General features: G+C 38.9%; 1 protein-coding gene across 4 annotated transcripts in view; it reads right to left on the bottom strand.

Annotated features, from left to right (window-relative positions):
* lrp1bb (low density lipoprotein receptor-related protein 1Bb) overlaps positions 1-24,699 on the bottom strand; it is a 285,606-nt gene that overhangs the window by 151,274 nt on the left and 109,633 nt on the right. For all 4 annotated transcript variants that reach the window (XM_084361717.1, XM_084361720.1, XM_084361718.1 and 1 more), the window contains exons 3-6: positions 8,738-8,857; positions 6,980-7,108; positions 4,755-5,012; positions 3,062-3,224 (exon numbers count right to left, since the gene is read on the bottom strand). In XM_084361717.1, the coding sequence (XP_084217843.1) occupies positions 3,062-3,224; positions 4,755-5,012; positions 6,980-7,108; positions 8,738-8,857 (670 nt within the window). The remainder of the gene's footprint in view (positions 1-3,061; positions 3,225-4,754; positions 5,013-6,979; positions 7,109-8,737; positions 8,858-24,699) is intronic.

Here is a 24,699-nt window from a genome sequence, read left to right as displayed (position 1 = left end):
GTCAAGCCAGGGGAGAGATGGGCTGCCCTTTGAACCCTAGACCAAAAAACGTTCGCGTCAGCAAGGAACCCAGCTCCCCAAACAGGTGCACCTCCACGTGGCATACAAATTATAGCTTTCTGGGATTAGGTTGGTGCTGATGCTGTACTTGTGCATTCTGCAGCTACAACCAGATCCATGTTGGATTCTGGAAATGAGCCCCCCTGATAAAATAAACCGCATGGGACCACTGGAAAATAGAACATGTCCTGCAGTGAGACAGAAGACTGACGATGAAGATAGACATGAACACCAAGTTGATTTCATGTTTTTTATCTATTAGTAGTAGATTTCTGTCCATTTTATAAAGCCGTGGTAGGAAATAGTTAATTTGTTTACTGATTGAGATGCACTTTCTTTCTTTTCAAAGATTAGTGTATATGTAAATGATTATTTCTCAGATTTGGACAGACACGGTGGCTGTAAGCTGTTTGTAGTTTTTATTTTTTGCAGTTTTGCAGTTTAAGATAGATGAGATAATGTTTCATATTAACAGTACAACAAATTACTCTGTATCATCAAGGTTTTTCCTTTTCGCAGCACTTCTGGGTTCAGACTTAAAGGGATAGTATTTTCCAACTATTTATCCATAATGATTGTTTTGGTGTGAGTTGCAGAGTTTTGCAAATATCAGCCATAAAGATGTCCGCCTTTTCTCAAATACAATGGAACTAGATTACAGTCGGCTTGTGTCAGCAAAACAAACATGTGGAAACCTGGTTATTCAAGATAATCATCAGACCTTGTTGGGAGCAGTCACATGTAGGCACTATTAAGCTTATGAACTCGCAAAGTACATCCATTCCAGTTGTAGATAAACATTATACATGAAACTAAAATGGGACTCGCAGGTAGCAATATGTTAGAGTTTTAGCTGATGAACAAACCAAACTGTCAATTAAACTTTACTCTAAAAAAGTAAAAAAGAAAATGCCTTAACAGACAGTAAGAAGGGCAGGGAGACAGGAAGAGAATCTAATAATAATAAATAAAAAATGTAATGCCAAACCAGAGCATATTCTATAAACGCTGTTCCTCACACAGTGCTATCCTATCTATCACCTCCCTGATTTCATTTGTTTTCACTCCATTGCTCTGGAGGCTGACAGACCTCTCTCACACTTGCTTTCTTCAAAAAAAGCTGTGCCAATGTCTCACCAATTAGAGGCTAGAAGAAGCCTAGGAAAACCTCTGCCTTCTACAGTCAATCTAGCCAGCAGCCTGCGTGTCCAGCTCCCTTGTGGGCCAGCAGACTCTATACCCATACTGTCATCCTTCTATACTTACAACAGAATGAACACTTATGTCTGTGAGTCATGTGTTATTATAACAAAATCCCTGGAATAAAAAAAAACAAAAAAAAAAAAACACCCTTACTTATCGGAGGTGATTCAGAGAGAGCTTAAGCAGAAACTCAAAGGTATAAGTATGCTGTTATTTACCATAAGCCATACTGCTTAATGACCAGTATTTAATAAGAACACGGAGACGCTGCCAACCAAATCAGAACTTTCCATGTCATTAAGAAACCAGCAGCTAATTATAGTGATTAGACAAAATGGCTTATAGTGATAACCCAAGCTGTTGACTAAAGTACAGCTTTTAAACTGGAAATGCACAATGAAGCGATGTATTTCTGCTTCAGTTATCAAATTAATTTTATGTTGAGAGTCAAAGTTTACATCGCCTTTGGCCTCATGGTCACTGGTAGTGACACAGTGTAACACAATTAGTGCACAGAGGCAAAATGCTTCTATTGTTACTGATGCATGGAGGCAGTCATTACTGTGCTATGATCTACAGTGCTGAAAGGAAAGGTGTAGCATTATTATTATTAGTCTATCTCATTTTCTAAAATCTCTGTCAGAAGCCTTAAAAACATTATCTTTAAGGTTTCAGCATCACAAATGCTATATAATATATCTTGAATGTGAATATGAATGTATATGTGGTGTGAATATATATATTTTTTTGTTATTAAAGAACTAATTGTGAACTCCCAGGAAAGAGAGTAACTAATGATTATGTAACTAGTATTTAAGGAGGCTATTGGGTAACTACCCAGCAGGATATCTCATATTACTTGAAGGTAAACAAAAAGAGTAGCTAATGATTCAGTAAATTACTAATGAATGAGTCATCACTAATTTCACACGTATCTATGACCTAATCATTACCTAATGATTCATAAATGTAGTACCTCCTGGTCTGTTTCCTAGTAACTCATCATTATCTACTATATAGTTTTGGAATCACAGTTATTCAGAATGATTCATTAACGATTAATTATCAAGTCATTCTTGATTCATTCCTTACTCGCTCCTCAACTACTGACATTTTTGTGTACCTTACTGTAATATGTTACCATTGTGTACCATTCAAAACCTGCCCTGTCTCCAAGCTCGTTGCCTGACCATTGCTGTGCTCTTCTCCTGCTTACTTAAAATATTAGGACAGAAAAGGCTTCAAACTACTGGTAACCGGTTGAAATCTTTGGTACAGGTGACGCAATTACTGATTTGTTTTGTTTTTTATTTTAAACAGGAAACTGCTAAGAAACCCAGACAATAAGTGAGTTCTGTGTGACTGGCAACCACATGCTGTAAATGTTTCACTTTTCGCTGTGGGGATATTTTTTACTCCACAGTTGCTCAGCTTTTTTTGTGATCTCTACAGAGACTAAAAATCCGTAATGGAAAGTCCTGCAGGGGCATTTTCTACTGAGGGATGTGGGGTGAAATCAGTGAATACAAATGAATGTCTCGACAGTCCACGCTGTCTGAAGCATCACTATCCGCCAAATTACACTGCTCAAAGAGAAAAGAGTTGAAGGACAGGGAATCATTTAAATCCCTTCATTGTGACTTGCTCACATTCTACCAGACAAGTCAATTGTTATGCATAGTGATTTTTTTTTTTTCATCTCCCATGATTTTCTTTCTTTAACAAAAGATGCATGATGATAAACGAGCCTTGCAGCTCTTTCAGAAATGGTGTATTATATATGCTGCAGAACACTCACCCCATGAGAGGATCCAGAGCTATTCCTTTAGGATTCAGCAGGTCTAGTTGTAGGATAGTAATACACGTGTCCCCTCCATGGTCACAGGCAAATATCTTGTCCGTGACTCGGTCAACAAAGTAGTAGTTGCCTGTCAGCCAGTCGATGGCTAGGTGCTCCACATCTGCAATGGCAAACAGGTGTTAGACTCCTGTTTAAAACAGTGGACGAAAATCACAGAATTCATTTGGACACAATATTGATATTTCTACAATATGTGTTATATCACATTTGCATTGAATATTCATAACCTGACTGTCATACAGGCAAGAATACTGCGAAGCCAGTGACAACGGTTCAAGGCTGTGTTTCAACATTTGTAAGCGTGGGACCACTGGATGCCTTCGATGAAACCTTGGAACATCAGCCATGTTTGTGGTTTTTGTGCCAAAACCACAGCGTTGTCTGAACATAAAATATGAAATTTAACCTAAAAAAACATAAAGTTGCAACCTAAGCAAAAGTTTCAACATATCTGGTTTGCAGGACATATACTGCAAACATTATCCTGATGACTGGGTTGGATGAATAATAAAAATCAGAGCAGAAGAGGATGTTACATTCCAACTACTTGTCCTCAGTCCTGCTCCATGTAATGCTGGGTGCTACCCTTCCCATCACGCATCTCAGTAGATGTTGTTATGCTGCAATCCACTGCATTTAGAACCTTTGAAAAAAAAAAACAACAACTTCTGATATATAAAAATGTAATGGAACGGTAATTCCAGTCGGAATTCATATCCGGACACTGAGTTGAGATCCATCTAGCCTGAGTTTGGTGACATATACGCACCTGACACCACAGCAATACATTTCCATTAATTTTTAATGGAAGACACTTTTCAAACTCCATGGCTCCAGTTTGTGCCTGCTTTAATGAAACATATCTAGACTCCAAGCACGATTTTAGACAACCTTGGTGACATTTTTAGGATTTTATTTTCAATTTTGAAATTTCAAACAGATGCAAAGCAGACATAATAATAAAAAAAAAGCTCATGACAAGTGAGCTGATTTTGATATATTAAATTGATGCAGTGCCCCTTCAAATCACACCATGGCCACTGAGAATTATAATTGGCCGGCAGATTTGCATTCTGTTTCTGTAAAGGACAGTATAACCTGACACCTCTGCTGCAGGAATTCTAAATGAATGCCCTAGTATTAAACTGTAGGTTGTAAGAGCAATGGTTTAGGCTGTGACTTCAAGCCTCAACACTGAAAAATAGGTGGTGAAAATCATGCATTGTTAACGTCAAAAATGTTTGATAAATTGAGAACTCGGATCAGATCAAAAGGAGGGAAAGAGCCCTTTTGAAGTAGCAAAGCTAGTGTAGCCAGCATGTTTGAAGGACAGCTGTAGGGGAAAGGTGAGCAGCTAAAACCGCTGAGGCTAACCTGCATCCAACCGCACGGATAATGAAGGGATAGAGAGAGCTCACAGGTATGAGTGTGAGAGAGAAGAAAGGAGAGCATGAGCATGTATGTGTGAGAGAGCTTTGGGTGTCTCAACGGAAACGATGCACCGCTGGTGTGTAGGTGAGAGTGTTCAGGATTTGAGAGCAGATAATCACTCAGAGTTATCATAAAAACTAAGAAGGGAAAAGGAGTAAGTACTGTAAGAAAGGGAAACTATGAACAGCTGAAAACGTACGCTGCAAACTTTGTTGTGTTCTTATTTCTCGTTCCCGTGTGAATCCGCGCAGATTCCTCGTTTCAGCACAGCGGAGTTGCCCAGAGGACTCTGTCGACAGAACCCAGCATACACTTTCCTGGTTGTGCTGGAAATCCAATGCCAGTGTTCCATTTACACTCAGAGACCTCAGGGGCTGGAGGCCTGTTCCATTTAGATGGGTGATGACAATACGATCTGAACCACCGATGAGAAGCATTGGACGGCTGTCACCAGGATCTTAAGAGAAAGGGAAAATAAGTATATTTTTGAATCTTATTTATTTTTATTTTTTTTCTGGAGCACAATTTGTACTCTTGAAACATTAAAAGACCAGCTGACCTCAAAGAAGGACAAGAATACATTTAAAAAAAAGGAATCGAGGGAAAGTGGTTTCCAGATATGGGGTTAGAGAAACAAAGAAAGACAGCAAGCATGCCTTCACCTTCAGAGGTAGAAAGCATTAAGTAAAGTAAGAGAAAAATCTAACTCTAACACCAGATGAAACAGCACCAAAACAATCAAACAAAAAAATATTTACAAAGATTTAAAATAGTCTGATAAGATTAAGATAAACTGTTTTATGGCTCAATTGACCGTGCACATTCTCTGACATCAGGTTTGCCCCCTAAATTGGGGCCTTATTACCCGATCTTCCACTCAAGTTCAAAAGAAAAACTCAGAATGTCTGATCACATAACCGCTTCCCCTTATCCCTCTAAATCCAGTGGTCTGACATTTTCCATGAGAGTTTGACCAGGCTCTCTTATACAGCAACTGGCAGGCTGAGCACCAGCAAGGGAACGAGAGACACAGTTGGTCTATAGCTTAAAAGAGCAGACGGTGTGTTTGAGGCAGTGGTATTGAAGTGAGTAAAGACCACACCAACATCGACAGTAAATGGACCAAAGCGACATATGCCGTTTTATGTGTTACAGCTGACCAGATATTTAGCTTATTTATAAAGCAAACTGATGTCAGAAGCACACTTTTCAAGGTTCAAGGTTTATTTATTTTCCTACAACGCAGGGTGCACAACACATTTCTTTTTGGAGTTGAATGTTCACCACAGCAACAATTATTCCAACAAATTAATGCAAAGATAGCAGGTGTCATCACAACAACCAAAACTAAAAAGGAATGTGACTTACAAAGCAGATCGTGTGCCAGCAGAACAAAAAAAGGAATGCCATTTAATTTCTTGGCATGAGTCAGTCAGTTAACCATGAAAAGCATTAGGGTGTTGTTGAGTCAGATTTATGTTCTGTATAAAAATATTATACCTTTTTAACTTTAGTCTGAGCCAAACGAGAAGAGATTAAATCAAGATTAAATCTCCAAAAAGAACATTTGTCCTGTGGAGTTTCAACTTCACTCACACTCAACACCTTAATATGTTTTTCATTCCCTGCTGCTCCTCATCTTCTGGTCTCACAGAGCTCTATCTGGAATTTATATTCATGAGCTTTTACAACTAATGGTAACCCCATCGTTATCCCTGTACCACGATCGCTCTCTGCTAAATTAATATTAATGCATGTGAGCATTGGGTTCAGTTAAGTTTATGGGTAATCATATTCAGTTTATTCCTGGTAGGACACCAGTCACATTGATTAAAAGCTGCAACAGTGGTGTTCTCCCCAGCTAGGTGTGTTGGGCCTCCAGCTATTTTCAACCCATATATGCCATAGTGACAACACCTTTTAAAAAAAAAAATAAATAAAAAAAAAATCAGCTTCACTTTATGGTTCAATGCACAACACAAAAATATATGACACAAGGTTATGCTTGTTTGTGTGTGTATGGCGGACCACCAAAACACAATGCCTCTTTCTGGTTGTTTTATTTAAGTGGGCTGTTTTGCTCATCAGGACAGATTTGTTAGCAGCATCAGGCATTAACATTAATCAGGGTGACGCTGGGTATTGTCTCTGCACAAAATACTCCAGACTGCTCCCACTTAAAATCTCATGCTCATTAATTTTATCATTATCCCGGCCTGACCACGTCTACCCAGTCCCATGTGGGTGATAGATGTGGTCACTGCTAAACCACATTAATCTTGCCCTACCAAAGCTGGTGAGCACCAAGGTGATGAGAAGCTACAATTCCGCTCCAGTTGAACAAAAATGCCCTGTTTATTATTAGAAAGGAAACATACCTACTATGCAGATTATGTTGTTTCCCAATGCAAGTGTGCCGCTCACCTTGTTTGGCTCTGCAAGATCTCCTGTCAGGCTGCAGGATGTATCCTTCTGTGCAGCTGCATCTGTATGACCCGTAGGTGTTCGTGCAGGTTTGGCTGCATGCGCCATACATGGCACATTCATCATGATCTTATGGAGAAAGGAAGAGAGTCGTTTGTAACAAATTAGGTGTGCTCAAACATGACCCAAATACATAAAGTATACTTAATGTGGCCTCACTCTAACACCTCAGGCATAATTACTTTTATAACCAAGGAGCCTTTTTTGGAGCTGCAGTACCCTATAAACCTCTCTTTCTCATGTCTTCCCCAAACACGATCAAATCCAGGAAGCAGTGCTTCTTTGTTAAGCCTCTTCCCCCAGCATAATTATGCAATTGTATGCCATGAGTTCAAGAAAGACACCACAACTCTAGAAGCACCTTTGACAAAAAAATCCTGTCTTCTTCCTGGCTGTCAGAAACCAGGTCAGTGGCACGTATGAACAGTGTTGTAAAAAGTACCCAAAGGTCATACTTTAGAAAACGAAAACTTATTGTACTAAAATGTTACTTTGGTAAAGTAACATATTACTAACTTATACCTAGGTTTTAAGAGTAGTCTGCCAATGAAAGTACTTCGTCGTCAAACTGTTGCAAATGGGTAGAGCCATGCAGCGTTTCAGAGAAAAACAACACGGTTGCATTAAATACATTTTCCCAAAGGGTCAAGAGAAGAGGGAAAAAGTAGTCTTAACACAACAAATGTGATTTGAGCTATGGAAAATTAAATCATCAATATTTTCTCACTACATCTTTGCTTTTCTTCCACCCAGGTGTGCTTGAACTTCTTCATGAAATACAAAAAGGTGAAATTGTTGGTATCTATAAGCAGTTTAGCTCTATAAGCATTATCAGTTATCAGTATCAGCTGAAAAATAAATCCGTATTGGGAATCCCTTATTTGCGTAGGGCTGTCACGAGATCAAATTTTCTCTCCATGATTATTGGCCAGAATAATAATGGAGAAATGAAAAATGAAATGAAAAAAAAATTAGGGCAAAAAAAATAGAGCAATCAGACATTTCTTTATATAATGTATTATATGTTTTTAATTAATATCTTTATTACATTTTGGCAAATTAACAACCCTCAAAACACGAGTGTTTCAGTGGAGAGAGTCTGTAAAGGTAACTGTAAAAAAAAGTGTACACAAATAATAATTAAACTCAATTACTTGTGAAAATCAACCAGTTGAACTCATAAACAAAAAATGCCCAAGGACGTACATCTTCGCTGGATTATTCATACGATATATTATCATAGTGTAATATTAACATGATATCAATTCCTTTTTTTAAATAAAATGGTAACCATAAATACTGTTTAACAATATCGCAACATCCCTCATGCACATACTGTAGTAATTACGGTATCAAATAAATGTAGTGGAGTAAAAAGTATAATATTTGTCTCCAAACTATAGTAGAGTGGAAGATGGAAATACTCTGGTGAAGTTCAAGTACCTTAAAATTGTAATTGTAATAGCACAACACACCAGTAACGTAAAGATGGAGAGAAAGAACCAAAGACAAACTGTGTCCTGCATGTAATGTACTGTACATAAGGCCCTGCCTGCAGACAGATGGTTCTCATACACCCAGCACCTCCTGCTTATTCATCTGATGGAAGTCTGGCTGAGGGCAAAGGGAGACTTGGAGTGGGGGGAGGCTCCATGGCAGGAGGCCCCCCTTACTCCCACTAGTGCAGCTGAATCCTACCTCTGCAGCTCGTCCCGTCCTCGCCGACCTCAAAGCCGTCAGCGCAGAAACAGAAGGTGCCGTTTCTCGTCATGACGCAGCCGTAGCGGCACCGGAGCTCGTGGCAGGCTGACAGGAGCTCTGCAGGGGGGAACAAGAAAGAGAGAGGAAAAAGTCAGAATTGGAGGAAAAGGGCATGAAAGGGGCAAGGTAGTATGGGAAATTACTTTTTGATTTGGGAAATTACTTTTTTTGATTTTCACCTTGCCATGGCCCTTTCAGTCACCACTGCTCCCTTGTCATTTGATCACAAGTTTAGACTTTTTTTTTTTTTTTTTAAATCACCATGTGGAAATGAAAGTGGTGTGATCGTGAGGGAAACTATTTGACAAAAAAAAGTATTTTATTACTCTTAACTACAGGATCACCACAGCAGGAAATAGAAGAATAACTGAAAAAGAAATGAGAATGTGGTAACAAAAGATATGGACGGGTGAAGAGTTAAAAGTGATTCTTTTAATAAAAAGTTTTCATGAGGCTGAACTTTAAATTTCATGATTCGGTATAAATTGCGACCCAGCAATCCGAGACTTCTGATGAGGATGATTTAAACTTATTACCAGCCTTGCATTTTAAAAGAGACATTGATTGAGTGGTAGCAGCCCCCAGGAAGTGCCAACATTGTCATTTTTCATGTATTTTCTGAATGTTGTGATTGGTGATGATGCTCTATATAGCACTAATCTTTTTTACAGAAAGGAACAAAGAACAGCTAATTATGGCACGATGAATGTGCCAGCAGAATAAATGGCACAATTGAAAATATAACCCTCTAAACAAAGCTTTAATTGCGAGGAGATTGATACGCCGCTGCCGAACATTAATTAATGTCAACTCACTGCCCGAAAGATAAAGGCTTGCATTGATCGTCCTTTGCGTTTCCTGCGCTAACCATTTCACGACATTATGAAATACTGCAGCTGCAGACCACGTCATTTCTTGACAGGCTGTATTTACATTCAACAGAGTAGTGGGAGCTGAACGGCAATCAAAGCTTCAGTTATCATTACTTTCTAGATGAAAACAGAGTTACCGGTTTTGATTTTTTTCAAGAGGCGGAATTACGTGATGTCAGTGGATCCGACACTTTTAAACACTCAATGAGTTATCAGGAGGACATTTTTCATTACAGTATCTAACTTTCTCATGAGCTCACTGACACATTGAGATGAATGGCGCGGTCTGATTGTTTGGAGAGCAATATATAAATCTGAGTGACTGCTTGTTGGAGGCCAATATTTCAGCTGATAGCCATGAAAACTGTTTTCAAGTGAGAGGAAAGAAGAATATAGCAATGAAATACGGTCAGTAACTGTTGACTAACAAGCCTTACTGAAGTTGAATTGTATTCATTAAAATCTGTTAATTTTATAGTGAAATTACACGAGATAATCATAAAATACCCACAGATGTAACTCTAAACTCTACTGAAGTGTGTACAAAATACTTCTATTGATATTAAAATATGCAGGCCGCAAAGTGATGGCTCTATTACCTTTCACAGCTTCAGAGAGGGCTGAGATGGAGCTACAACACTGAACTTTCTGTGTATTTGATTTTCATATAGCCCCTCAGAGGAGCTTTGACTGACAGGGGCTTGAGTGGAAAATGACTGCATTTTCATTTTTCGAGGTGATAGAGAACAAACAAACACTGAAGTATTGAAATGGTGAATGCCCCATAGCCTTTGGTCTTCCATGACCAGAGACAGCCTGCTTGGATATTTATTAATACTCCTCATCGGCTCATAGTGGTAAAATGATTCTGAAGGGAGCAAAGAGCTGGAGAATCAACTTTAAAGAGAATCTAGGAACAAACTGTTTTGGTGGGACATGGCTTTGCTTTTCTTTGTTTGAAAGATATGTTGTTGACATTCATTTTGTGGCAATTTTATATGCATCTATTCACCCACAAAAAAGTGTGACTGTCAGGCTACCCAGAGGTTGATCCACACTAATGCTGCATTCCACTGAACACGGAACTTGGAAAAGTGCAAGTCGGAAACTCAACGACATTAACGCGGATGACGTCACAGCAGTTGAACGGCGCACATACTGAACCTTTTACCTTTTCATCACTTTATACTTTACATAGTGTTTGCGATGTGGAACATCAAACATGAAGGACAACTCTGTAGTCAACATTTTCATTTCCATTCAGGTGATTCATGCTTGATAGAAGTCTTTGCAAGCGTGCATTAGGAGCCTTCTCCTCCTGTCTCTTTCTAAGTGCCCTAATCTGTTAAATCAGATGTTGTAATTGCTTATGAAGTTCACAGACCGGCCATACAAACATCTGTTTGCTGCGGGCATCTATGTTTTCCAGAGCAGATGCACTAGGATGCATTGAGATTGAAAGTCAGGAATATTGACTAGGAAATATCAAATTCAGACTGTTTATGGGTTGAAGCATAACATTGTTCAAGTATCCATGCAAAGTTGGTGGAAGCAGCCTGTTCATCAGAATAAATCGTTGGCATTGTGTGTTTTTGCAAACCATGTATATGTTTAATTTGTACAGTTCAGACACATCATGTCAACATTTCTACAATACATGTCTTATCATGCTCAGATTACATGTATATGAGCTGACTCCAATGTCAGGAAGAGGAGGGGTCTGGTCGTGGTGGCTACCAAGCAAGAGGCCACTGCTCAAGATGGTATTTCAACATTTGTAAGCACACAACCACTGCGTATTTTTGACGAGATGTCAGGACATTTTCCAGCCATTTTAGGCAACAAATCTAGATCATTTTAATGAGACATCAGGATGATTTCCAGCTGTGATTGTGGCAACCGAACCAGGTAAGTCAAAACACGATCTTTTACTAACCCTAAACAAGATGGTTTTGTGCCTTAACCTGACCAGACCATAAGCACAGTATTGACTCAACATAAAGAAAGACGTCAAGATAAACATTTCCGTGGTTTGAAGAAACATAAATTGCCAACATTTATTCTGATGGGGTTGGTGGTAAACAAAATAAGATTTTTCTCAATAAACAAGGCATGAAGCAAAATCAGTGGTGTGTTAGAGCCAGTGAAATGTTTATACATCTCATTTGAGAAAGTAATCTTTTATATTATATATATATATATATATATATATATATATATATATATATATATAAGTTGTTCATGTATGAAAAAATCATGCACACACATTTTGCTTACATTCAAATATTTAAACCTACTGCATACTTTATGATATAAATTGCATCTTTATTCACATGAATAATGGAGTATTTTGACTTACAGTTGAAAAATCACCATTTTGTCTATTGCCCATAATTGCAAATAGAAGCCAGTTTACTTTTTCTCCATGTATTAAAATATATTAATCTCAGGGTGATTTCAAACCCGTAATCACATGTATCCTGCTCTTACTTGGTGTTAAGAAAATACCTTAGTAACATACAGTATTAGCTAGGGGCCAAACTAGCTATGCATGCAGAAGAGATTTTCACAAAACAAGTCATTTATCTGCACGAAGACACACAGACCCTGGGCTACCTTTTGGAGACGAGCTGACCTCTTTACTAGAGAGAAAGTTTTCAAACCACCAAACATGTCAAAAAAGTTGAGCAAGGTCCCAACAATTAAACATGACTATATTAAAGGCCTGCAAGAAACTAAAATTCCTGTTTGGGAGCTTTCTGCACTCATATAGTCCTTGGAGATATAACCCTGTCTCCTCAACATTATGCACATATACCACTAATTTGCATTGGCTAAGAGGTTTTGTAATGAATTTTGTAATGAGGAAATGTAATGCTGCCAGATTATGTCTTTTTTTTTCAGTAAAGACAAAATGTTAATGTGGAAGGGAGGGTTTATCTCGGTGCATAACATCTGTTGAGTCAGAACGAAAAGAGAATTTCTTTGATCCAACTTTCTCAAAAGCTCAAAGGTGACAGTAAGGTTTTCTGTTAGTAGCCTCAGTTAACTGAGTGCCCACATCTGTACCGCTGACTGATCTCATTATGTTTGATTACAGTTTATCTGATATGGCTTAGTTGCTGTTGTTCCTACAACCACGGAGGTATAATGAAATCTGGATACAGCGTTGGAGGAGGGGCCCAGTACATTACTATCAAAGCTGCCAAAAAAGTTTGACATCCGGGTATAAAAATACTCAGATCTTCTGCATTGTGGGGCCCATACAGCATGCTCACTAGAGACTTTCATAAGCCAAGTCTGCTAACTTCTGGTTGAGCACTTGGCCAACTTGAATAGGGATAAAAGGATTTAATTGTGCCGCTCTTCCAGACTTTCCATTTGTTATCGGACCAAATGGATGAAATTCTGATGTGATGCTATAATAATAAAAAGATCATCCAGCATTCTACAGACACTTCTATCACAATGTAAGCTTTTGAGAAAAAAAAAAAAATTAGGCCTTTGTGCATTATGTGACCTTGTTATTACACAGTTTGGTCACTATGTCAAATTGACTTTCTTGACTTTCCTTCGAGGTCATAACTAATGTTGCTTCAAGACCATCATTTCAACTGACCAGTCACTTTGCTGTGATGTCATATCTTTGTGACTTGTGGAGCAGGTTGTCATGTTTGAAAAGGTTAAGGAAAGGGCTTTTACCAAACTAATCACCAGAACAAATGTCAGCTAAGTACATTTCTGCGATGTTGCAACTTTACATTTGTTTAGGTTGAATTTTCTATTTCTCTCTTGTCACAACGCTTATGCTCTGGTTAGGTTTATGCACAAAAACGATTTGGTTAGGGTTAGGAAAACATTGTGGTTTGACTTACATGTAAAAGACCTGCTCTGGTCGCCACAATCAGGAATGGAGATGGTCTGACTTCCCTTGATAAATAGCCAGTTTTGGTTGCAACAAAAACGGCTGGAAATGTCGGCAGGTCTCTCTAAAATTATCCACTGCTGTGACTCATACTACGGTCGGCAGCCTTGTTGGCTTGTAATAATGCAATCTCCGGATATGAAAGGCTGGATTACTGGGTTTTTGTTCATGTGGAACTTATTGTTATACTGTTGACTTGTTATAATTCGACTTATATTTCTATTCTATTCTAAATTTTCTGTCAGTGTTTGGTTTGGTTGCCTTCACATCTGAAGTATGGGGGAAAGAAATGCCTCATTACAGCAGCTCATTCCTTTACTCTATACTTTAAATGAAGGATGGTTTATTTCATTTTAAGAGGTATAAAAGAGTAAAAAAGAAATCTAAGGATTTCAGATTTCTGAAGGATGTAAAATATGCCCAGAATGGAGCAGCATGCACAAAAGCATTGATGTGGAAACACTCATACTGTACTGTACATTCATACATGCATACAATAATACAAAAGCACTCAGAAAAACACACAACCATCACTTCATGGCTGCCACAGTTACAGAATGCATTTTCAGCTCAATTTAACAAGAGATCATTAAAGTTTTACCCTCTGAAAATGAATGCAACAGTCTGTTGGTTAGCACTGTTAGAACATTCCTTAATGTGGCGAGCGCTGACATAATGTGCCGCTGATTATGACATAATATGAAACCATTGCATCTATCTTGCTGTGCAGCTCTGAATTACTCATGTTTAACTAGTAATTACCACACAGGGGTGAACTAAATTAGAAGCATGCAGTGAAAAGACATTTTTTCCCATAAATAGGGATTTCTTCCAGATCAGAATACACCGAATTTCCGCCTCGACACAGTCAAACAGGCTCTGAATTACGTTTACTTTCAACCTTCGCCATAGCATCCAAGTTTTTGTTATCAGGATGATTGAAAGTTGGGGTTACAACCTTTAAACCTTAATTCACTCTTGAGTTGTAGCTGCAGCTAACAATAAGCGGTGCCCGCCAATCATGTCATGAAGGCCAAACTGACAGCCACAGCTGAGAAGTGGTAAAAACACATCCTTTCAAATAAGGTTAGATAACAGAAAAACTACTATGAGAATTTTAACTGTGGGTTAAATGTCACAAGAGTGACTCCATCTGCTGCCTTCAAACTATATTTTCTGTGAATGTGAGCAACTAGCTGCAAAAGCAAAACATTTATTTAGAGGATGAGGATGTGTTTTTGGTTATACTGAGGGTTATATGGAGTGAGGTTGTGAAGGACATATTGGACTTATTGGACTAGAGAGCAGCACTCCTAGCAAAGAGGAGCCACGTAGTGCTCTACAATGAAATAACAAAACACTGAATACAATGAGCCATCATGATGGCAATGGATGGGGAGAAAGCCCAGGTCGGAAATAACCAGAATTACTCCCACCTACAAGGAGCCGCATGCCGGGAAAATTTGTCTGCTTGGATAGATACATTGACAGGAGCTGCTATCTTTCTGAGACATTAGCATTTGAATGGCTCAGTGTAAACAGACTTTCTCTGCCGCTTCTGACTGTCATGCACTTTTAATTGGTGTGTGTCAATTAAATCATAGGAAAACAATGGGTGTAAATGAAACAGGTTCTTGACAGGCTGCCTTAGAGGGCTGCAAAATAAAGCTGCGTTCTGAATCTGCAGTCTTCGTCTTCTGCTAACTTTTAGAAAGTTAGCAGAAGTATAGACTGTTTTGGTTTGAATTCTCATGCAGGAAGTGGCACAAAATACAAGAGGATGTGTAATAGTATGTTTAACAGCCCAATTGCCAGAATAAATGTTGGCAAAGTACTTTTCTGCAAAACCAGAGATAAGTCAAAATTTACATTTCTGACACTGAACTTTCAATTTTTCTCTCGTCACAATGCCGTGCTTTTGCTCTGGTTAGGTTTAGGCACAAAAACCACTTTGTTTGGTTTAGGAAAACATACTATTGGAGATGTCCTGAGGTCTCATTAAAAACATCCGGATTTTGTCACCCCAAACAAAGCTGGAAATGTCCTGAGGTCTCCTAATTTGATGCTATAAACATGGCTGGGAATTTTCCCAATGTCTCCTTAAAAATTTCCAGTGGCTGCAAACAATGTTGAAATGCAGACTTGATTTTATCCTGGCCACTGAGCTGTGTATAAGTTTACAGACCGTATTATTGCGGTTCATATCGAAATAATTGATCTCTGTATGGGTTCTTTCCTCCTCTAAATAAAATTCTGCAAACCTTACACATTACCACATGAATAAACACAATTTGGAAAAATGTATTACAATGTTGAGGTAGTAGGTGGGTAAGCTCTTGACAGGTGGGTCAAAAACTGATGCTGCTTTCAGCCATCTCTGTTTACTTGCTCTCAAGCTTGTGTGGACCCCATGTGACCTGTGCGTTATTATTCATCGCGTGGTACTAGCACACTTCCCCGTTGTGAAGCTGTATGCAAAACGACAACATGCCGGGCTGAGGATATTCAAAGCTAATCCTTATATCTGCTCAAAGACGCCAGATGATCAGCTTTCCCTCTTGGCAAACACAGAGTGCTGCAGGGATTGTATATCTGCCACTGAGTCTGCCCGATGCCTTTCATATATCTGTAGCTATGGTTTGCTACCTCTGAGAACGTGAGTCAATAGTGAAGTACATGTAATGGCATCGATAGTCTGCAAATATGCTGTATGTGGAAGTATGGTTTAGTTAGTTAAAGCTTTTAATTTTCTGTGATTTACCCTTTTCAAAGTTGATATTATTAAACACTAACATTATAACAGAAACTTTTGCATGCCGTCTCCTGCAATTGAAGGATAATACAGCTGTGATGAAAGACTCATTGGCAAAGAAAGAGCAAAATTACGAACTGTGGCCACAAACACGATGTGAGAAACTGCATACTTAATTCCTTCCCTTCTCTCAAAAGTATAATGCCTGCACCTTAAAAGAAGTGACTGCTGAAGTTCAGAGCGCATGCAGAAATATTCATGAGTTGGTAAACAAAACAGTAAACAGGCTGAGCCCAGTCATCCACTTTCACAATGTAGAAAATTCAGATTTATAAAATGTTGAAATCACTGTGAATATGCCATTAAATGTATCTCAGTATGTATTCACAACAGCAAGCCTGGTCTAATTTGCAGTCTGGTGCAGTCTAATTTACTCTAATCAGATGTATCAACAGAATGATTCTAGCAATTGCACAAAATTAATTCCATCTGTTTTCACATTATGCCTGTTAAAAAAAAAAGATGGTGGGTTGAAATACGGTAGGCTCGGTTATAGCGGGTTTTGAGAAAATTATCATTTGCTTAAATTCTATCAGTCATCTGGAAATTTGCAATGTCAATATAGCTCTGCCAAATGGTGTGCTTAAATTAGAACAAACCATGAGGTCCAGTTTTCACAATAGGGAGGGGAACCAGCCAATTTAAGGCATACAGTAGATACTGTTTAATTAGCTGAGTTTGTAATGAATTTATCAGACAATATAAAGAATTGCTGAAAACTACTTGTACTGATCAACCCTTGCAGTTCTGGTAATTAAGATAACAAAAATCTTAGTGTCTATAGCCAGTAAAATCAAATGAAAAAGGAAATTATTTGATTTGTATGCCCTTTTTTGTCAAAATTCTAATTACAAAAAAAGAAGAAATTGATTTTTTTTTTTTTTTAATTTCTTGCAGTGGTGGCTGACTGCAATTTGGTTGGAGCAATATCTTCGGTGGTGGTGAACACTACGTAGCTGATATAACATGACCTAAAAGTAGCCTGAAAGCCTCAATTTCCCAGGTGGAATACCACCTTAACGTTAATTTATATGTACACAGTGCCATGGATATGCATTGCTAAACCATTATCCTGATTGACAGGTCACTATGGTAGCGAGTTGTCAATCACAGCTGTAAACATGCCCCACTTTATCATCTATTTTACTCTAAATATGATTAAAATTTACAAAATGAACATCGTGGTGTATTAAAGAAGACTTGGAACTAAAGATTGAGACCATAGACTCATTAGTAAACTGGTTACTGTGCTAATAAATTAGGTGAGAATGTGGGTCATTTTCTCATAAGCTTACATACAATCTGACTTCTTTTTGAAACCAGTGGAGTCGCAACCTGTTGGTGATAAGAAATAATGCAGGTTCAAGGAACTTCTGCAGCCAAAGACTACTTCCACTTCTTTTATACAGTCAATGGTTTTAAACTATTCACTAATGGTACATAACCAATGCATTGGAGACTTGGTAAAAAGAGGAAAAACATCTTTTATAACTGTTCAATACAGAGCTATTGTGTGCTCTAGTCAGTAGTGCACCACAGAAGTTGACAGCTTGTCTCCTACAACTCCAACTCTCAAGTGTCTGTCAACAGTTGCCATGGGGGACGGCTAACCAGAAGCCTGAACCTTAGACACAAATCTTACTCCAGACATTCATCCAAAAAAGGTATTCTTCAGAACGATGCATAACAAGCACAAAGTTGCAGTATCACCATAGTTTATATTATCCTACACAAAAGTAAAGAGAACTCAGATTTCAGCTAAACATGTCTTGGTTTTATTACCAGTAGCATTGAATTTCTGTCAATTTTGGGCAGAAAAATTCACTCCACACCATCACTGACACAACATCGTAATAGATAAGGTGAGAAGTGAGGTAATTTTCCCATAAGCCTACATACAATCTGACCTATTTTGAAACCAGTAGTGTCGCAACCTGCTGGTCATTAGAAAGAATGCAGCCTCAAGGCACTTCTGAGAGACTACTTCCACTTATTTTATACAGACAATGGTTTTAAAGGGATTCACTAATGGTACATAACCAATGCATTGGGGACTTTTATCACTGTTCAATACAGACCTGCTCTAGTCATCAGTGCACCACAAAAGTTTACAGCATATCTCCTACAACTCCAGCTCTCATGTGTCTGTCAAAGGTTGCCATGGAGGACAGCTACCCAGAAGCCTGAATCTTAGACGCCGTTTCCACAAATTCATCCAAAAAAGGTTCGATCTTCTTCAGAATCAAGGAAAACATGCATAATAGTTGCAGTATCACTGACTTCAGTTAGACAAGTTTGGTTCCACTGACAGCAGCATTGAATTTTTGCCAAGTTGGGCCAGAAAATTCACTCCACACCATCACTAACACAAAATGTCACACATCTATCAAGCAGACCACTCGAGCAGAAGTTTCTCAGACCATCCGCATTCAGCCACACAGATGGCAGCATATGAATGGTGAGCGTGGCACTGTCCCTCTGCCAATACAAACACGAAGCCTCACCATGGGCGAGAAAAGGCTAACCCAAGGCTAACAGTTAGATTGCCCCATCTGGCCTAATTATGGTTTCCCTTTAGAGATGGCCATGGCCTTTGTGTGTGAAAAGCCAGTCTTACCCGAAAACTCTGTTTGCAGTCAAGGCCTGTAATTAATGTGGGACCAAATTAGGATGCAAACCCGACACAGGAGGTACACCCAGGCTGGCTCAAGGACCTTTAATGAGTGGATTTCTCACCCATAAATTAGAGGCTTAACCCATTCTGTAGGTCTGTAGCTGTGGTTGGGATCCTCTGGGTGGCAGGAATGACAAGATTGATTTCACAACGATGAAATTGGGTCATGAATTCCCCGAGGTTCATACATTCAAGAGTTTCCAGAAGTATGTGCAGGGAAATATTATTTGTATAAGATGTGCAATGATTGGAGTGACACCATTTATTGACAAGGCTTTTGGAAAGTTATCTGAGAAGCTTAAGTGTGTCGGCTTTGATGTGACATGGAGCTGTCCGGATGGTCTAGAAGGTATAATTTTCCCAAGAAATTGAGAGATACAAGCGCATATACATGTAGTTCTCAAAAAAATGTAATCCTGTAGCTCAAACCAGGGCTCAAATGTGACAGTAAATGTTGTTAATCCCTCAAAGCACAATTCGCTGAGGGATTTGAGAACTGGTACACTGCCAGGCTTCTGACATGCCCTTAAATATTGGAAGAAACATTACGGATGTGGGTGTTGAAATCTTCCTGCAAACAATGAAATTTTAATTCTAACCACTCCTGAGGAAGAAAATCCGCTGTAATAGGATTTGATGACACCAGATTGTTTCCTCATATTAGTGAGAGTAATGATATGAGTGACAATATCTTGCCAGATTGTGGAACAACAAAGTAAGATGCATGAAATATTGATTGCCAGTGTCTGCTGTTATTTATATAGTGTGTAGTGGGGCCTGGCAGTCAATCCTAACCAGTGTTACCAGGATAACAAGGTCTGGAACGTAAACTCCTCAAAGAGCCAAGCAAACCCTGACACAGAATTTAAAATTGGATGACTTTAATGTCATGTAATACTTTGACAAATTCCTCGGAAATCACTTTTTAAATCACCAAATGCATCTGTATCGACAGCAGAAGTAGGTAATAACACTATCGAAAATTACAGCCTCATCTTTGGTGGAGAAGTGACTGCAGTGAGGTAGAATAACACAGTAAAAAGCAGAGCACAGCGCTGAGAGAGGAGAGCGATCACTTTGACTACTTACTGTAAATGTTCCATCCATTAGAGGGGCAAAAATTTAATAAATATGCTAATATGTTGCAGTCTGCAAGGCTGGTTGGCAGCACATTTTCAACCTACTGAGAATACCAAAAAAAAAACTAAAAAAATTATGGAGCTGTGTTCATGGCTAGTCGTTTCGGAACAAGAGCATCACTTATCACGGGCCCCTTCACCCCGGAGAAAAGTGTTTGTTTGTTTGAGTTGTCGTAATGAAAAGTTAATCAAGTGAGATAATTGAATGCTGTTCGGAGGCAGAGTGTGGGAGGGAAGGTGCATGTTTGACATTGTTTATTTTCAGAAGCTTTATCATAAGAAGAAAGTACGTTAATGTTTTCCGTATTATTTTCAGTGTCAAAATGTCAGAGAGTGTTAGAAAAAAACGATTAAGTTATGTGTTTGCCGAAGAAGATGAGCCGGGGAGACAATGCTTCCTCGCTTCAACGTCAGTAATGAGATTTATTTTTTTTTTTACCCCGCTACTTTTCAAGCCAATGTACTCTAGAAGGCAACTTTAATTTAAATCCCCAAATAGCTTAAATCAGTGCTTTCTCTGCAGAGGGCAAACCCATTGCCTTTGACAAGTTGTGCTGTGACATGGAAATCGACGCTGCATAAAAGTCCGGATTACCCTTACGTGGCAGAAATAGATCCACGTATTTTTGAATCAAAAACATTAAAGAGGCTGTCATCGCGGAGTGCAGGGAGAGGCAGACGCACCTCATCATTGTAACATTCGGCAGTATTCAGTGGATCATTTTTGCTGACGATTTTCTGTTTGAGTGAGTGAAATCGACACAGGTTGACACTGAAAGTCCAATCATGTACTTAATCACAAACAGCTATGCTCCAGGTAGCAATTTGTGACATTGTTCGTCTTTCCTTTCAGTGTCATGAACCTAATTATTAATTTTACAGATCAAAGCCAATATGTAACCAGCATATAAAATCTAACTAGGAATGGGGGAAGTCAGTCACAGCTGCTGGTGCTGAGGGATCAGTCTATATAATGACGTCATACTAAATGGTGCACAACATTCATGTTTTTTGTATGAGTTAAATTAGCCAGGATAAAATGTGTCTAATCATTATTCACATATATAATTTACAACAATTTGAGAATGTTGAACCTTTAACAAACACACTTGAACACCAACATACTATAGATCAAAGCAGCCACAGCAACTACAGTCAACAACAGCAAAGAGATGATGAGGGAGATAAATTCCCCAGACTCCCTTATAAAATCGCTCAATTTTGTGAACTGTTGAGTTAGGAGGAGTTATAAAAACTTTATGAAGCACTGTTTCTGACAAATTCTTAATCATTTGGGCCTTCTTGTAAATTCGGCACATGTTATAGCCTCGTTTTAGGGGATGCTGCACCCCCCTCAGCACCTCTAGTTCCCGCATCCATGTATCTAATTCACAATAGGTACGAGTAACACAGTTATAATGGCTTTTTAATGCTTTCAGTGTAGAGATGCCACCCAACTTAAAACGATACAAATGTAAATAAATGGTTGACTCAGTGTTTAACCCTATCAATTCAAAGAAAACAGTGAATTCATCCAAGTTCAAATATGGATGTGTTGCATATTATCATTTTCAGGATGAATTCAAGCAGCTACAGGTTTGGACTGTAGCTGCTAAACGCTAAAAGGGATGTTAGCTCTCCAGACTGACAGGACAAGCTGTTTCACAAGCATGGAGGTCTCAGTTCTTCAATAGGTGTTTTCCAAGGTGATGAGGCGGAAACGATGAGTTACCTGATAACGTTTAACTGAGATATTCTGGCACCTTTTTCCTTGAGCTGCGTTTTACACTGTACAAGTACCTGCTAAGCTAGGCGCTAACTACCTCAGTGAAGTGTATTTTATGCAACATATTCTCTAAGATCATCACTTGTTGTAGCATCACTGTTCTGTGAGAAACACTGATTTATAAAATGTCTTCTTGTCATGCCCTGTTTTCAGCTTTGTGACAATGAATTTTCCAGCTTTTCCAGGTTGTTTTTCTTTTAATACTTCATTTAGCTTCAGAAGTAAGCAAATTTAATCACATTCAAAGTCACACATTTGGAGATAATTTTTTTTTTTTTTTAAAGCTATCTGAAAATGTAACAGGTAGTTGTTGTTCAAGTAAAGTACATTACTTGAGTATTTGTGCTTAATAACATTCCACCATACGATACGATACAATTTGATACGATACGATACGATACGATACGATACGATACGGTAAAGTACAGTGTGGTATGGTACGGTAGGATACTAAATACTTAAACGGAGTGTCACCATACATATAAGACAAAAAGTAGGAAAACATTTAAAAAGACATACACATCTCAGAGCAGTATAAAATAAGGGGAGAGAACAGCAACATTATAATAATACACAATGATAAAGAGTGCACATATCAGTATGACTGCACCCTAACATATTCAACATATTCATGGCGAGCAACATTCCACAGTACTTAGATTGGCTAACAGTGACAGTCAGCAGCAGTGTTCATTAAAAAACTTCACTGCAGCCGGTACAAAAGACTTCCTGAATCTCTCAGAAGAGCATCTCGGCATAACAAGCCTGTCGCTAAAAGAGCTCTTCAGCTCACTAAAAGCACCGAACATTGGATGATTCTCATTTTGCATGACGCTCTTGAGCTTCCTACCCATTGTTTAAACTGGACCACTGGATCCAGGTCTACTGACGCATTGACTGATATAACACTCAGGTCATGCGTAAGCCCAACATTAACAGCGTTACTGACGTTATTCAGAACCCACAAATTTTAACAATGGTAGAAGCACATGGAGAGAATTACAGTTCATTCAACTCATGTGAACCGAATTTAGACAGAATAGATATTAAAATGCTGAAACAGAACATTGATCTATTTTTCCCCCTCAGAGAATACACTTAAAAGCTTCACACAAAGAGAGAGTAGAGAGATTGGGGAGCAACAAACTTCCCCACTGGGGGGAAAAAGCTCAGAATCAGAGCCTACATGAGGATGAAATGGAATAGCAAGCGCCAGCAATAACTGTGGCAGCCCTGCTTGTATTGTGAGCAGTGAAGCAGCTCTTTCATTGGCATTGAGAGAGTGAGCACACGCGTGACAGCTTAAACAGAACACTACAGTAGAGAAGGGGCTCTGGATATGTCTATACAGTACGTGAGTCGAGTCACTCACACTGGGGTTTTTGCAGTGCGTCTCGAGCTGTCTGAGCTAGCTTCACAGGCCTCACTCTTTCGTAGGCTGAAAGGTTAACAAAGCATGAATTATATCCATTGTGTGCTGTTTTGATATTCAAATTGACCTGTTTTCTGTGTGAGGAGGAATTTCCGCTGCTCCACACTTCACACCATCAACACATGACGATGACTGATTCTGCAGTAAATGTCAAGTAATCATGAGCTATTACTAAACGAGGTTATTAATGATGAACGTAATGGTTCGGGTCGAGCTTAGTCAGGGACAAAAATACCAGGGTGCTTATTAATGTGTTGTTTAAATGTCAGCAGAAGTGACAGACGTGAAGTGCATGTCGTCCCCATATTAGCAGACACCTTTTAACACGTATAACTGCTCTAAAAATTCTGCTATGTGAGTCAAACATTCACTCTGAATTAGAAGACACTGCAGTCGGAACATAATTGCTTCTCAGTTCAGATAAACAGAAGATATAGAGGACAACCCAGCAACATCAACTACCATCAAAAGTCAATAACTTAAATTGTTGTTGATTCAGGTTTTGTGCTATTTTGTCAACGAAAGCTAAGGCAGCTAAAAATGCTCGCTCCTATGATAGTATTTGCAAAAATATGGTGAGAAAAAAATCACAGCAGAACTGCTTTTTCCTTGTGCTCTCCACACAGATTGCGCACAGCAAAAGCAATAACTTTAACAGATGTTTTTTCTGGTATTTCAAGCGAAAATCACAAGTAACATGCATTTTTAATGTGGATCTTCATGTAATTACTGTTTGGCTCACTCCAACTCCCAGGTGCATGCTCTCCTACCTTTGCATCATGTGCACTATAAGAAAGAAAATATCCCTATGATGGCCAAAGCATGGTATTGCAAGGTCATGAAAAAAAAATCTCATAGCCGGATAGCTGCTTAAGCCAATATTCACACTGCTGTGGAAACCGAACCCAGGCTGTGATGTTTTATACCATGCATCTGGCTCATAAAACTTAATGCTGATGATCTGCCTGGGCATTCACTCTCAAACGGCAGCGTGCAGCATGCAAGTGACTGAAGCCAATGTGTGGAAATGGGAATCTTGCCGATTTCCAACAAGCATTGTACCACCACAATGTCAGTATGTGCAGCCGAACAATAAACTTCTCTCCATTTCGCCTGCACCCAGAACACCCCTATTTCAGTGCTGTTGTGTCAACTACAGATTGTTATTCCGCATTTTTGTACGCCTGCATTCACCGACACAAAGAGTGTAGTCGGCTGAGGAGAGAAACAGCCACCCTCCTCTCCCTCTCTCTCTCTCT

Source organism: Pagrus pagrus (assembly GCF_965226575.1).
Source record: "Pagrus pagrus genome assembly, chromosome: 9".
NCBI lineage: Eukaryota > Metazoa > Chordata > Actinopteri > Spariformes > Sparidae > Pagrus > Pagrus pagrus.
The sequence above is the reverse complement of the archived record's forward strand: the minus strand, read 5'-3'. Positions and strand labels throughout refer to the sequence as shown.